The sequence below is a fragment of the Rousettus aegyptiacus genome, unplaced genomic scaffold, assembly GCF_014176215.1.
Source record: "Rousettus aegyptiacus isolate mRouAeg1 unplaced genomic scaffold, mRouAeg1.p scaffold_m13_p_9, whole genome shotgun sequence".
Lineage (NCBI taxonomy): Eukaryota > Metazoa > Chordata > Mammalia > Chiroptera > Pteropodidae > Rousettus > Rousettus aegyptiacus.
In genome coordinates, this window is record NW_023416312.1 from 33755842 (window position 1) to 33770928 (window position 15087).

The following is a 15087-nucleotide window of genomic DNA, read 5'->3' on the forward strand; positions in this document are numbered from 1 at the left end:
GCCTTGGTTTTGCAGTTGTGGCCAGTAAAAATCAACTGTTGTTTCTCTGCCAGCCGCTTCTCTGCTTTCTGCCCTGATGACTGGGCCCTGCTGCCGGCCATGGGGAGCTCAAAGCTTTCCCAGGTCGGGCTGTTCAGGGAACTTGCCACTCCTTCTGCCCTCTCCCTCCTCCTGCAGGGAGCTCCAGAAGCTGAGAGAGGCAGCTTCCTTATTTCTCCCAGTCCACTGCCTGACACCCAGGGTTTTGAGCTTTGGTAGCTCTTCTGCGCAGATCCCATGCTCAGACATGCTGGTGTGCTGTTTGGGTGTTTTCTGTTGAGTTTTAGTTGTTCAGCTTATGGTTGTTTCAAAGGGAGAAATCTGGGGACATCTCTCACTCTGCCATGTTTCTCACAATCTCTCTCTTGTTAAGTGTTTCTATCACAATAAAATAAATGGTGCAGAAGGAACTGGATGTCTACATGTCAAAAAAAGAATCTAAACACAGACATTATATCCTTTACAAAAATTACCTCAGCATGGATGACAAGACTAAATGCAAAATGCAAAACTATAAAACTTCTAAAAGATACAAAAAGAGAAAATCTAAGTGACTTTGTGTTTGGCAATGACTTTTTAGATGAAATACCAAAGACATGATCCATGAAAGAAAGAATTGATAAGATGGACTTCATTAAAATTAAAATTTTCTTCTCTGTAAAAGACACTGTCAGAATAAAAAGACTAGCTACAAACTGGAAGAAAATATTTGAGGAAGACATATCTCATAAAAGACTGGTATCCAAAATTACAAAGAATTGTTAAAACTTAAGAATAGAAAATGAACCATTCAACTAAAAGTGGGCAAAAATCTTAGATAGCTCACTACGGAAGATAAACAGATAACAGATGAGCATTTGAAAAAATGCTCCACATCCTATGTCATTAGGGAAATGCAAATGAAAACAACAATAAGATGCCATTACATACTTTTTTGAATGGTCAAAATACAGGATGTCGACAATGCTGGCTAGAATGTGGAGCAACAGAAACTCTCATTCATTGCTGGTGGGAATGCAAAATGGTATAAACAGTTTAGGAGACAGTTTGGCAGTTTTTTACAAAACTAAACATACTCTTAACATACCATCCAGCAATTGCACTCTTTAGTATTTACCCAAAGGATTTGAAAACCATGTCCACAGAAAAATCTGCTCATGGATGTTTGTAGTAGCTTTATTCATAATTGCCCAAACTTGGAAGCAACCAAGATGTCCTTCAGTACCGAATATATATATAAATTGTGGAATATTCAGGCAATGGTATATTATTCAGTGCTAAATAGAAATGAGCTATGAAGCCATGAAAATACATGAGGAAATTTAAATGCATATTATTAAGTAAGCTGACCTGAAAAGGCTACACATTGTTTGATTCAAACTATATGACATTCTGGAAAAGGTAAAACTATGGAGACAGTAAAAAGATAAGTGGTTACCAGGGGCTAGGGAGAGGAAAAGAGGGATATTTAGGCTGAGCATAGAGGATTTTTAGGGCAGTGAAACTATTCTGTATGATACTGAAATGGATACATGTCATTTATTACGCATTTGTCCAAACCCATAGAATGTACAACACCAAAAGTGAACTCAAATGTTAACTGTGGACTTTGGGTGATTATGCTGTCTCAATGTAGGTTCATTAATTGTAACAAATGTACCACTATGGTGCAGGATGTTGACAATGGAGGAGGCTATGCATGTGGAGGCAGAATGCATGTGAGAAATCTCTGTACCTTCTGCTCAATTTTGGTATAAATCTAAAACTGCTCTTAAAAAGTCTTTTTAAAAAACAGAGAAAGACTTTACAACTAGAGAACAAATATTCATCATAAACATAAATACAAGAGTTTTTAATAAACTTTGAGCAAATCAAACCCAACATAATATATAAAAAAGATAATAATACATCATGACCCAGTGGAATTTAATATCAAGAATACAAAGTTGGTTTAACACTTGCAAATGAATCATTGTAATTCACCATAACTAACGAAAAAAAAAATATGATCATCTCAATGGACGTCAGTAAAGCATTTGACAAAATCCAACATCCATTTCTGATGAAAGAAAAAGAAACAAAAAATCTCTTAGAAAATTAGAAAATTTGGAGCTTTTTCAACCTGATAAAGGGCACTTACATAAAACTACAGCTTATTTTATTTTATTTTTATTTTTTTCTGGCTGCTTGTTTATTTTCCGCTTGGTGCAAGGCACGGTTATGGGTGTCAGGAAGGCTCGCGTATGGCTAGGATAGTAAAGAGCGAGACTCAGGTTTTTTTTTGGTATTTTGCTATTTTGATATTAAAGAACTCAACTGCTTCTGCTTGCTGCAGCCTGTCTAGTCTATGGGTGGGGTGAGGGGAAAGGGGCTCAAAAGAGCCTAGTGCATCTGGAAGTCTGGTGGCTGGTGGTAGCTATTGAGGAGGGGAGCCCCAGTGTTGCTTTTGCTGGGCTGGCCACCAGGCTGCTTCCTTGCGGCTTTCCCAGCCAGGGCACAAGTGATCACACTGCTGGAGGCCTGGGGAGATTGTGAGTGCTCTGGGGACTCCAGCACTGTGGCTATGAAGGGGAGAGTAGACTTCTGGAAAAAGAAGCTCACCCACCAGTGAGCGGGGTCAGCCTTGGGGAGACCAGGGTGGTGGGGGATGACTTCCCCAGGGCACTCGGCACTTCCACAGGAGCTGTTACTGGAAGTGGAACCCAGGCGGCGTCAGTAGTAGTCATGGGTGGCCATGAGCTAGCCGCTGGAGGGGACGACTGCCATGCTCTTGCTTGTGGGCTGGTGAAAACCTGAGCCTCGTTGCGCAATCATGGTGGCGGAAACGGGGGGAGGGGTGCTGGGCCAGGGAGCCCATTTGTAGAGGAGACTGCGAGGTGCTTATTTTATTCTTAAAGGAAAAAGACAGAGTGTTTTTACCCTAAGATCAGAAAAAAAGCAAGGATGCCTACTCCTACCATTTCTGTTAAACATTGCCCTGGAGGGTCTATCCAGGGCAATAGGGCAAGAAAAAGAAATAAGGGGCAGACTGATTGGAAAGGAAGAAGCAAAACTGTCTTGCACAAAACACGATTGTCTATGTAGAAAATCTTATGAAATCTACAAAAAAAGCTACTAGAACTAATGAGTTTATTTAGATTGCAGGATATATGTTTAATGGAAAAAAGCAATTGTATTTCTATATACTATCAGTGAATAGTAAGAAGTCGAAATAAAAAATATACCATAAAAAGCAGAATATTTAGGGAAAAATTTAGCAGAAGACTTTGTAATGTAAGCCCTGACAGGTTTTTTTGTAATGCAAATGCATGACTTAAGCTTTGGTTGCTGAATCATCAGTCTCAAGAAGGCATCCATTTGAAAGAGGCATCCACTTCAAAGAGGGCTTATTTCCAATAAACATGCTGCCAAACACCCTCACTGAGGATCCTTTGTTTTACAGATTTTGGTTGATTTCAATAACTGACCATTTAGGCTACTTGTTTTCTCTTACCACGTTTTAAATTCATTGATAATGAGTGAGCTGGCAAAACCCTAGGCCCCCTACCCTTGACCCCAATAAAAGCAGAGCCCGGGGACTTGTCTCTTCCTCCCTTCCTACCTCTCTCCTTTCCTACCTCTCTCCCTCCCTCTCTCCTTTTCTTCCTTCCTTCCTTCCTTCCTTCCTTCCTTCCTTCCTTCCTTCCTTCCTTCCTTCCTTCCTTCCTCATTCGCTCTCTCTCCCTCTCTGTGTCTATGTCTCTGTGTCTGTGTCTGTCTGTCTCTCTCTCCCCACCCCATCTGCCCCCGCATAGAAACACAACCTTGCTTTGTAGTCTTAAGTGAGTTGTAAGTAACAAACCTTTATCTTCTCAAAGTTTCCTCATGGTTATTGTTGAAGGGAATCATGCAATCATAACAAGAACCACAAAGGCCGGTCCAGACTCACATTCATTATTGATAGGCTGAGCCAAATACAAAACAGACTTCCAACTCCTTTACACTGAAAAGCACTAAATATCACTGAGAGAAATTTAAGATCTACATAAATGAAGACATATACCATGTTCATGGATTAAAATACTCAATATAGCTACGATGTCAGTTCTCCTCAAATTAATCTATAGATGCAATAAAATCCCAATCAAAAGGCAAGGAGGCTTTGGGGGAGGGGTAAAAACAGACATTCAAAGGACCTAGACTATCTAAACAGTGTTGTAATAAAAGAACAAAGTTGGAGGTCTTAACACTACTTGATTTCAGGGCTTATTATAAAACTACAGTAATCAAAACAGCATGATGTTGGCACCAAGATAGATCATTGGAATAGAATAATCAAGAAATAGAGGAAGAGTGAGAGTTTACAGAGAGCAAGAGGCATTATGAGGATGGACTATAACAAGTGCGACTTGTCATTTATTTAAATAATCGCCAACCCTTTTCTGCAATACTTTTGTGTCCATGACATTTTGCACATCAACAAGTACATCTGTAGTGTTAAAGGTGGTCCATGTGGTCAGATCCTAAAGGTGGCACTTGATTGAAGGCAGATTTTCATACTTGCTTATGCAGTATCTAGTGCAGTGCCTGGTGTCTAGTAGGTGCCAAATTAACATTTTTTGATTTAATGAAACCCATGAGAGCCACACAGAGATGCACGATCCCTGAAGTGCAGGCAGAATCACAGGTGCAGATATAGCCACATGTTAATATGAGCTGATATTTACCCAGTGCTTCCTGTGGATACTGTGCTGAGCACCGGATAAGCATGGCTTCGTTTTATGATCTACCAGGTAGAAATGATTAAGATTTGTGTTTTTCAGATGAGGAAACTGAGAAACAGAGAGGTTCAGTACTTTGTCCAAAGTTACCTATCCAGTAAGTGGTAGAAGCAGGATTTGCACCCAGGCTGGTTTGGCCGACTTTAGAACCTATAGGTCTCCGCTACTATACAAGACATACACAAGTCCAGAGAGACTCAAGGACATACAGGGATGATTTTTGGCCGCTAGAAAACACAGAAGCAATGCCATGTGGACGCGTGCTCACACAATTACAACCCGCACGCGTGCACGCGTGCGCACGCACACACGCACATACACTATACACATCTTGTCCTGGAAACACGGACACATTCAATGATGGCCACTCTTTCCTGTCAAGTATTGACTGACATTCGCACAATCACCATAACTCAAGGCACCAGACCCAGTGCACGCATGGTCATAGTCACACAGACACATATCCACTCTGGAAACCACAGACACACAGCAACAGCCCCCACAAGCCCATCCTGTTACACACAATCTGTACACAGTCACACCCAGTCATACAATCACGTGCAGTTAGATGTATATACCACCTTCCTGACAGCTATAATGCCCCCAAGTTATCCAGTTACACAAAGAATCACACCCACTGATTTTCAAGGAGGAGGCGGGGCTGGGAACGGCGGTCGGTCTCGGGTAAGGGCCTCAAACTGAGCTGCTCTGGGCAGCGGCGCTGAGTCCTGCGCTGGGGTTGCCGGGAAGAGCGCGCCTGGGCGCCACTTCGTGATCGGCCATTGGCCGGAGGTCTTGCTCCCTTGGAAGGCCTGGCTCCCTGTTCTCTGCCAGCCACTGAGGAGCAAGTCGGCTCACGGAGGAGGACGGTTCTTCTGGGACACGGTACTTTCATTATTAAAACTGGGGAGGCCCGGGCAAACCGGGAGGAATTGGGCGAGGCTACACTGCCGCAGGACTGGAGGGCTGGGCGGAATGCCTCCAGTTCCTGAAGGTTGCATCTAGGAGGCGAGAGGGGCAAGGCATGCCCACTGAAACTAGACTATTTTTAGTTGTAGAAATACATGCCCACTGTGAAAAACAGACAACGAAACCATCACATCATCATCATCCAGACAAAAATCTCAAGCATCAAGGTTGAGACTCTGGCTCACCTGAGGCACCCAGTACCCTATCCCTTTAACAATGCCTTGTATGGCCCATGCATATATAAGCCGATTTAGGACCCTTTTGGAAGTCCTGGCAGGTAACTTGTGTCCCACTTGGAAGAAGGCAGCAGTAGCCTCCTTAGGCTTTCAGGTATCCATGCTGACCCCTCCCACCCACTCTCTGCTGAGCAGCTACAGAGGTCACGGATCATATCCCCTTTGCGCAGTAGCCTGTGGTAGTTCCCTGCTCAGAGTAAAAGCCCTGGATTTGGCCCCTGTTTACCTCTCTGACCTAAACTCCTATGATACTTCCCATCACTCACCTCCCTAGAACCCCACGGGTTTTCCTTCTAGATGCCATGTATGTAGAAGCCTTTATACTGGCTGTTCTCTGCCTGGAACCCTCTTCCTTGAGATCCCACAATGACTAATATCCTTGCTTCTTCCAAGCAGGTTTGCTAAGCCCCAGTATCACCCCCTTGAAGAGGCCTTCTTCAGACCACCCCATAGAATACTCCCCTCAACTTGCTATCTCTTTACTTTGCTTTATTTTTCTTCATAGAAGAAACTATCTTATTTACTCTCTGACACGTTGTCTGCCTTCCCCATTAGAATGTCAGCTTTGTGATGGCAGGAATTTATGCCTGGCACACAATAAATAGGTGCTCAATAAATATTTGTTGAATGAATGAGTGAACAAAGCAGAAGTACATACTCAATAATGATTGGTGAGGACTGTGAGACCTGGAGAGAATGCGTCCACTCCAAGCCGCCCCGCCCCCCATACGTTGTGTCTGCAAGCCAAAAAGTTTGGGCTGCCAGTTTCCATCTAAATTTGTGAATATTAGAAAGCATTAAACAGAAGAGGATACATACCATTTAATACCTTACTACATTTGTTTGAAGGTTTTTCCTAGTGTCTGCCCCTGCAGCTAAAGGCCAGGAGCAAGAACCTGCCTTGAGTTGAGCAGGTTGGGAGTGACGGAGAACCCACAGCATGGGCAACTACAGGCAGATCTGGGCTTGTGTTAGGTGATTTAGGGACAGTTTAAGGAAGTGAAGTTTTCTTATAAATACTTTCCAGTAGTGGGGGTAATTTTATGATTGAGTATGCTAATGCATCTTCTCTATAAGAGAGAACAGACTAGAGAGATGCTAAAGCTGTAATTGGTTAAAAGAAAAAGCAGCCCCTCATATTTATCAAGATAGGAGATGTTTGGTTAATTTTTATTTTGTAATTTGGATGTTTACATTCTGTTTGTGTTTAAACATGATTATGGAGTCGTTTCAATTTTGTCTTAATCTATCATGGTCACTGAGTGGCCTCGTCAGATATAGACGTTCTGTGAAGTATTTATGTTCAACAGGAGAACATCAAGGTCTAACTCTGAATGCCAGGCCAGCTCCCAGAAGTCAGAGGGTGCTTTTCTCTGTCAGTAGATATTACAAAATTACTCATCGTAGAGGTGGTATCAATTTCTCAGCAGTGTATAACGGTGCCTGTTTCTTCATGTTCTTTCCCACCCATGTTAATACACACACACACACACACACACACATATATTTCAGTTTGGTAAGTGGTTTTCATTGTGTTTTTAATGGAATGGACCTTTATTACAGAGGTAGTAATTATCACAGAAGTAAGCATTTATATGCTTATTGCTCATGTATATTTCTTTTGTGAATTGTCTTTTCATATCCTTGCATGTTTTTGTTGGGGGTTTGTCTCAATGATTTGTTAGTTAAAACATAAATATTACATATATATATATATATATATATATATATATTCAAGGATTAACCTATTGCCTGTTAGAGATGTATTTTTTCCTAGATTGTCATTGCTTTTTAATTGTTTATGGTGTTGCCAACAGTTTAGTAGTAAATATATCGGTCTTTTCTATTATGATGTCTTTTGTAGTTTCTAGCCTTGGAGAGTTTTTCCATATCCCAGATCAGTTATTATTTGTCCATATTCTCATTTTGTGCTTAAAAGTTCATGTTTTTTACACTTGAATCTTCCACTTGGAATTTATTTAGTATGAAGCACAAACTTTATATGTTTTCCCCTCCCAGTGCTGGCCTTAACATTGACAAAGCTATTCCTTCCCCAACTGGCTCTTACTGTTTCCTTTTCTCTTTACAGAAGACCACAGCACTCCCAATATTCATGGCTGAAGCCATCCTGTCAGGTGTGCTGATTTCAGCTCCCACCTTGCTTATTTAACATATCAGTTTGTTCCCCAGTCTCAAGGCCAGCTATCCTTGTATTTTTATGCAAATGTAGTCTCTTCATTTGCCTCTTTTTAGGCTTCTCCTGAGTTGCAGTTTTCTTCACAAGTCCCACTCTTAAGGTTATTCTTAAGTATTTTGTTATTGTTGTGAAGGAAATTTATTTCCTGTTATGTTTTCTAACTGGTTAGTGCTTGTATATGAGACAGTGTTTAATCCTGTTACTCCTGCTTATTAAGTCTCATTGCTCCCTGCACTTTACTACCTGCCTCCTTCTCTTCAAGTGAACTTCTAGAAAGCAGACTTCTCAGTGGTCAGTACATGGTAAGTGCTCAATAAAATGGTTTATGTTTAGGATGGGTTATAACTTGTCCCGGACAAGACAGGTATGTATCATAAGTATAGAGTCATCCATCCCAGTTTATCTGGTTTGTTTGTATCTGTGGTCCAGCATAATTATTAATAGCACCATTTTTACCACCCTAATGGTAAGGGGACTATTTAATAAGGAGATAATCTGTGGTAATATGTGCAGACAGATCAGTGGAGGGAATTATTAGGGGACAAAAGTGACATGTTTAATTTCATCATTGCAGCTATTAACCTTCATGTAGAATTTGGCCTGTTATCAACTACCTGCTACCTTCCTCAAATGCATTGTGAAGTTTAATAGCCTATCTCAAAAGATTTATTATGAACCACTTCAGGTATATAAAAGTTACAGAGTATTACAGGATGTAATATAAGGAACAGCTTTATACCCACCACCACCTAGGTTAAGAAATACATTGTAGTTGAAGCCCTCTGCTTAATTACCTCTTCCTAGCTGTATCCTCATGTCCCCCACTCTTCATACCATACGGAGATGATTTTGGATGTGGTTTTGTGGTTTTTCACGTTCTTGGTACATACCCATGTAGTATTTTTAAACAGAGCTCATGCTTTTTGCTTACCATTGAGATTATGCATGTTGACATACACAATGGGTACATTTTTACTGCTGTATAGGAGTCTACCATATGAATTTATTACAATTTATACTTGTTGGACAGTAAATGTTTACTTGTTTATTATAACCAGGCCTCTTGGGGACTCAGTTTTAAGTTCTAATAACCTGATTCTCTTGATTTAGCAGTCAACAGTTGTACTTGTTTCCTGCTTTACTGAAATGGTTACAATAGGCAAAACAGTGCTAATGGAGATTATCGTTCACCTTATACTGTGTGATGTTGGTTATTGGTTATTGGTCAAAGTAGTGTCTTTACCTTTAGAAGTTACCAGGAATAGTTACTGAGAGTTAGCAAATGCTTTCCATCTACTGACGAGATTTTTCCCATTTGCTGTTGACATATTACACCATATACATATCACAAAGGCAAATTATACTTGGTCAGTCATTTTAGGTTTTTGTTCCATGCCATTTAGATTTGCTTTTCTTTCTTTCAGGGTTATTCCACCTGCACTTCCCCCTTCCACACCCAATTCTTACACACCTTCCAGGTTTAAATGATGTCAGAGCTTTATGAGTTTTCAAAGAAGCAGTTCTCAAACTTATTGGTTAATTCTACTGTATTTTTGCTTAGTCATTTTAAGCCCTGCTGGACTCCCAGCCTCATCTCAGGCCATCACCCTTTGTTCAAGCCTTGCCATATCAGGTAACTGGCCTCTTGCTGTCTTGACCTAGATTACACTCCTTAATCTTAACTCCCACACAGCCTTATAGTTTAGCCCAAGTGCTGCTGACAATGTAGTCTTCCCTGATCTTCTGGGCTAGATCAGGTACTTCTGCTCTGGGCACCTAAAGACTCCCTTCCTACACCTGTCACAGAACTGAGCAGTCTCCTCCTCTTGACTAGACGCTCCATAGCAGGGACAGGGTTGACTCACCTGTCATTCAGCAGGGCCAGGCACAGACAAGTTTGAATTTTGGAAAAAAGAAAATGTCCAGCAGTTATTTGCATCAGGACCAAGGGATCAGGTTGAGGACACACCACTGCTTTCCTAGATCCACACTTCAGGGAATGGTCATGGGAAATATCTTTAAGAAGCAGAGCTTCAGAGAATGAGAGAAACCACACAAAGCAAGCACCACTTGCAATTATTTTTCTAACTAAACTTTTATTTATTTTTTCTTTAGAAGTGGAACCATCAAAGTCCTTAAATCAGCCTTTAGTGCAGGGTGGAGTAAAAACCACAAGAGACTACTGAGTGACCTGTGAACAGACTGGCAGACAGGCAGACAACAAAACAAAACCAGAAGGGTGGTTAAGACTTTTTTTTTCTGGAGAGCTTGTCAAATTATTTGCTTATTAAAATCTGTTAGAAATGAAAACATTAATAAATGAAATCAAAAACTTAAACTGAGCCTCAAACTTGAGACTGTTATGAAGGTTCGCCAAATAGAACAGTGGGTTGGGTTGAACGAGTTCTCAGAATATTTCTTACAACCTACTACTGGTTCGTTCCCCTCAAGGAAGATGATGCTTTGTCCTTGGCTACAATCTCAATACCATTACTGCCCCAAAATGCAGATGCCATTCTAAAAAACAGTTTCCCCCAATTCTTGGTGGCTACTGGTCTTTCCTGACTATGTGGAAACCAACTTTGAAGGAGGCAGATGCACCAGTGGTGGTGGCAGAAATGGTTTTCTGGAGAATCCATGTTTCTTTTCTCCAGACGTCTGTCTATCATGTGCTTGGAATTTTTGTTAAGCTTGGAAAAAAATGCCATTGTGAAAAGTGAGTTATGAAGAGTGCTCTTTATTTGAAACCTCCACAACACAGACGCCAATCTTGTCTCGCACTGAATCATTAGCTGTGCACATCAACACATTCCAAGCACAAATTAAGAAATGCAAACAGAACAAAAAAATATATATATATATAATTTTTTCCCCTATCCAAAGGTTTCAAGTCTCAATGCAGCAAATCCTTCTGAACACAGACTCTGAGGAGCACACTGTTCAAACAGTTGGGACGAACAGGTCCCTGCAAAGGCTACTGCCTTTTTAACACATGGGGTGGGGACCATGGACGGCATGGAATGGGGAAAGGTGAGGGAGAGGGAGAAGGAGAGGGGGAGAAAAAATGAGCAGGAGAGAAGGAACAGGTATGCACTGAAGAAGATGGGGCAGCTGGGACACACACATGGTGAGTTGGTGGATTTCATTTATTGGTTTTTGACATTTTCTTTCTGGTTCATTTTGTTTTTATTTCCCCCCTTCCCAAGTCCAACAATGGTAGAAAAACCTCATAGCGGTGGGGAGGGCCTCATTAGGCCAGCCCAAAGCCTTCAGAGCACTCCTGGATGGCCAATAGTAGCATGTGGCGGAGCTTCTCAAAGCTCTCATAGGCAGGCAAGTCCAGCTGATTAAAACTAGGGAGAGAAGAAAGATTGGTTTATAATAAGACGATAACTAAGTCCCTGTGTTCCCATGGTGGCCACTTGATCTTTCGCTGAGGGAACCTATTACTCCTTGCTTCTTGCGGACTCCCAATCTTGTCCTAGTCCAGTATGTCCTCCTCTAATCTGGCCCCAATACTGGTCATCAGGCACCTAAAACATAAATCTGACTGTCACTTCTCTTTAAACACCATGGCCTTGGGCTGACATGCAAGCTCCAAGAAGGAATCAGGGTCACTGGTGATTTGACCCCTGATGGAAAAAACTCTGCTGTTCTTCAGCTTTGTGTTCCCCGCAACTCCACAACTGCTTGCTCCAGCCACGCTGAGCCCTGGTATAGACTGTGGTCTCATGTGGCAGTGTTCACCTGCAATGTCTCCCCAGTCCCACGGTGAGTCTGGGCTGACTTCCCATGTCAGATATCAGCTTCTCCACAAAACCACTAAATTCTGAGTTACCCCAAGACCAGGGTAGTCAGGGTCAGATTCGAGTTCCTGACCTTGGGTAGAGAGGCCTTAGAAGCAGCATATATGCGAGCTCAATCTGAATGCGTGGAGAACAAACCCTTCTTCCTCTTACCATGTGTGAGCCGAAGGAAGGCGATCGGTGGACCTGTCATCTCGATGGATCTGAAACTTCTGAATGCCATTCATGCCTTCAAGGGCAGCAAAGCCTTGCAGGGGCACCTTGGAAGTACCCGTGACAAACTGGAGAAACTTGGCACGGTCAGCTTGGTCAAAAGAACGCAGTGCTCTCCAGAACCACTGAATCTGCAGGAAGGGACATAAGAATCCAGGGTTAGGTAGAAAGCTCCTGGAAAAAGAGGGGATGGGATCTGGAATCTTAGATGAGTCCCTTCTGTGAGATCAAATTCAGTTCATTTATAAGATGAGAAAGAACATCACCTGAAAACATGCTCCAGAAGAAGAGTTATATGTAGGTAAAGCAGTCATCTACAAAACCCCTTCCCTTAAGAGTACTGGTTTATTTGGCATCACACAAATTAGCACTGCTTAGGGATACAGGAGTGGGGAATGCCAGCAGCAGCTCACCTGAATAGAGTTGGACTGGTACTTGTGGTATTCAGTGTTGGATTTCAAATCGTCAATGTCGATTGTGGGCAGTCCTGATATTAGTAGCTCTAACTCCTGCTCGGTGAAGATGGAAATGAGGCGCTTTGGAATGATCTCATAGAAGCCTTCTAAGAAAGCTGCCAGTTGTTTGCGGATGGCTCCTGGGGAGAGAATCAAGCGATGTGGCATCTGAACTCACCCAACTGTTATAGGTCAGAGATTTCCAATCTGGCTCCTGTTGCTGCTGGGATGCTGACTGGTTTGCTTGCCTCACCTGCCGCTCTGTTTCTAGGCCCCCATATGAGGAGGATGAAGGGAAGTATTTTTGGTTAAGTTTTTAGATTCCTCTTGTGCAAGGCATTTGTGGCTGGCACAGGGGAAGAGAGGAAATGATGTCTGTGAAATGAAGTGAGGTCTGACCTCTTCCCATATGGAACAGCAAAGGGTCTAAGGGACATTTCTCCTACCTGTCATTCTCATCTGGCACACCAAGTGTACATACTCCTTCTTATTCTCCTCTGTTACCAAGATGTTGGCCCCATTGGGTTTGAGGTCACGAACTTCACAGACTCCAAACTCTTGGACCTAGAACACCCAAAACACCAATCACACGTATCAGGCTTGGTCCAGGATGGAGCTTACATAGATACCTGGGAACAAACCCTAAACTCTCTTCCATGTCCTAGGCAGAGAGTTGAAGCAAGCCATGAAAAACAGTGACGTTTCTCATAAGCTCATAACTCCCTAATAAAGAAAGGTTAAGGGTGAAAGGGGAAAAGGCATGGCTAACATATGCAATGTAACAACACAGTCTTTATAGAAAACAATTTGGGGGAAGAATAATCTTAAAACGTTTGTTTTTCATTTATCTATATAATTTTTCTATAATGAATTACCTTTGGGAATGTAAAATAATGTACTGGAGCATGTACCGAAGCATTATTTTTTTATAAAGGGGAAACGAGGAAAGAGCCTGGATTGTTTTACAAATTCTGCTTTTTGTTTGTGATGTCTCAAATACCCATTGCTCTCTGCCAGATGGGAAACAGGGCATGGAACTTTAGGAAGTTGAGATGCTTCTCTAAAACCACGAGGTTATCCAATGCCAGTTCAAGAGGGATCCTGGAATCAAGGGGTTTCCTGACCCACCTCAGTGCTGAAGGTGAGGTCATAGCCTAGAGTAGAGACATCATTTTCCAGCAGATAAACCAGGCCCTGGTAGAAGTGGTAATCTTCGCTCTCCATATCTGTATATCTAGGAAAATAAAATTAGACAGGGTCATTCATGGGTTGGAGTGGAGGAGAGGCAGCATAGGGGTGGGGCGCAGGAAAAGAACCTGATTCCCAGTGCTGATGACAGCCCTGGGACTGTGCCACATCCTTACCTGACAGACTTGCCCAAGATGTGTTTGTAGAAGGACCGAGTAAAATAGCACTCTAAGAGGCGGTTGTCATATACAGCTTTGGCCACAATGCGTCCAACAAACTTGAAGTAACTGAGGTGGTTGGGGTTGCAGTGGGAAGATGGATTGATGGTGTAGGTGACCCGATCACCGGGTGAGGTACGGAACAAGGCATACATAGGGTTAAACATCTCCCGAGAGATGATCATATACCACTCCCGCAGGAGCCCTCCAGCATCCTGCCCTTCTTCTCCTTCAAACACTATATACCTGCACAAGAGAGCAGAAACAGTAAGGTGCAGAAAGCCCCGGGTAGTGCAAAGACAGAGCTGAATGCAGAGTGCCAGGAGAGCCCAGGGGAGGGCTCTGGGACAAAAAAGGGCACCATCAATAGAAGAAATATCTTCAAATACCAGTAAAGGCTGATCAATATTCCAGAAAACACCAATAGGAAATGTTGTAGACACCTAAATGAGGCCTAACTTAGGGAAAGGAGGAAGAGGAGGAATCAAGTGGTGTCAGAGAACACCGAGCCCAGAGTCTAATGTCCATAAGGATTCGGATGTGGAGAAGCAGGGCCCAGTGTGTCTCAGAAGCCTCTCTGACTTCCTGTGTGTTTAACATAGATGGCAAGACCATGTGACGAGGGAGGGGAGGAATCAAGTTCCTGAGTTTAGTAGCATATAATCTGCTTCAATAGGTCTATCATCTCATCTCCTTTAGGTGGCTTCAGAATCACAGTGAGTGGTTGCCAATTTGGTGCGGTCCCACTCATACAAGGGTGGTTTCTCCCAACCCAAGGTACTATCTGCTCAGCAGGCTTCTCATTCCTAGTTTAACAATGAAAAAAAGCTCTCTCTGCAAAGCCATCAGGTGTATCTTTGTAAATGCCAAACACTCTTCTGTCTGCCTGGAATTGTTGGGTAGCTCAGCCCAGGAGCCAGCCAATGAGCAGAGGAACAATCTTATGATATCAGGCTGAGAAATTGGGAGGCAGCTCAGTCAGATGATCTAAGCTAGACTCCAACTG

General features: G+C 42.5%; 2 protein-coding genes across 18 annotated transcripts in view; both read right to left on the minus strand.

Annotated features, from left to right (window-relative positions):
* Nucleotides 1-2421: 2421 nt before the first annotated feature.
* Nucleotides 2422-2805, minus strand: LOC118607722 (pancreatic progenitor cell differentiation and proliferation factor-like). Its single transcript, XM_036226533.1, is given in 1 exon segment — nucleotides 2422-2805. A coding segment is annotated over 1 exon segment (384 nt).
* An 8113-nt stretch (nucleotides 2806-10918) lies between these two features.
* Nucleotides 10919-15087, minus strand: part of HUWE1 (HECT, UBA and WWE domain containing E3 ubiquitin protein ligase 1) — a 151087-nt gene continuing 146918 nt past the window's right edge. For 16 of the 17 annotated variants that reach the window (XM_036227026.1, XM_036227023.1, XM_016137332.2 and 13 more), the window contains 6 exons: nucleotides 14040-14327; nucleotides 13804-13909; nucleotides 13122-13239; nucleotides 12634-12815; nucleotides 12161-12351; nucleotides 10923-11554 (listed from right to left, as the gene is read on the minus strand). In XM_036227026.1, coding sequence (XP_036082919.1) covers nucleotides 11452-11554; nucleotides 12161-12351; nucleotides 12634-12815; nucleotides 13122-13239; nucleotides 13804-13909; nucleotides 14040-14327 — 988 coding nt within the window. In that variant the 3' untranslated portion in view covers nucleotides 10923-11451. Of the gene's footprint in view, nucleotides 11555-12160; nucleotides 12352-12633; nucleotides 12816-13121; nucleotides 13240-13803; nucleotides 13910-14039; nucleotides 14328-15087 lie in introns of all 17 variants that reach the window. The other variant, XM_036227014.1, reaches the window with a different exon arrangement.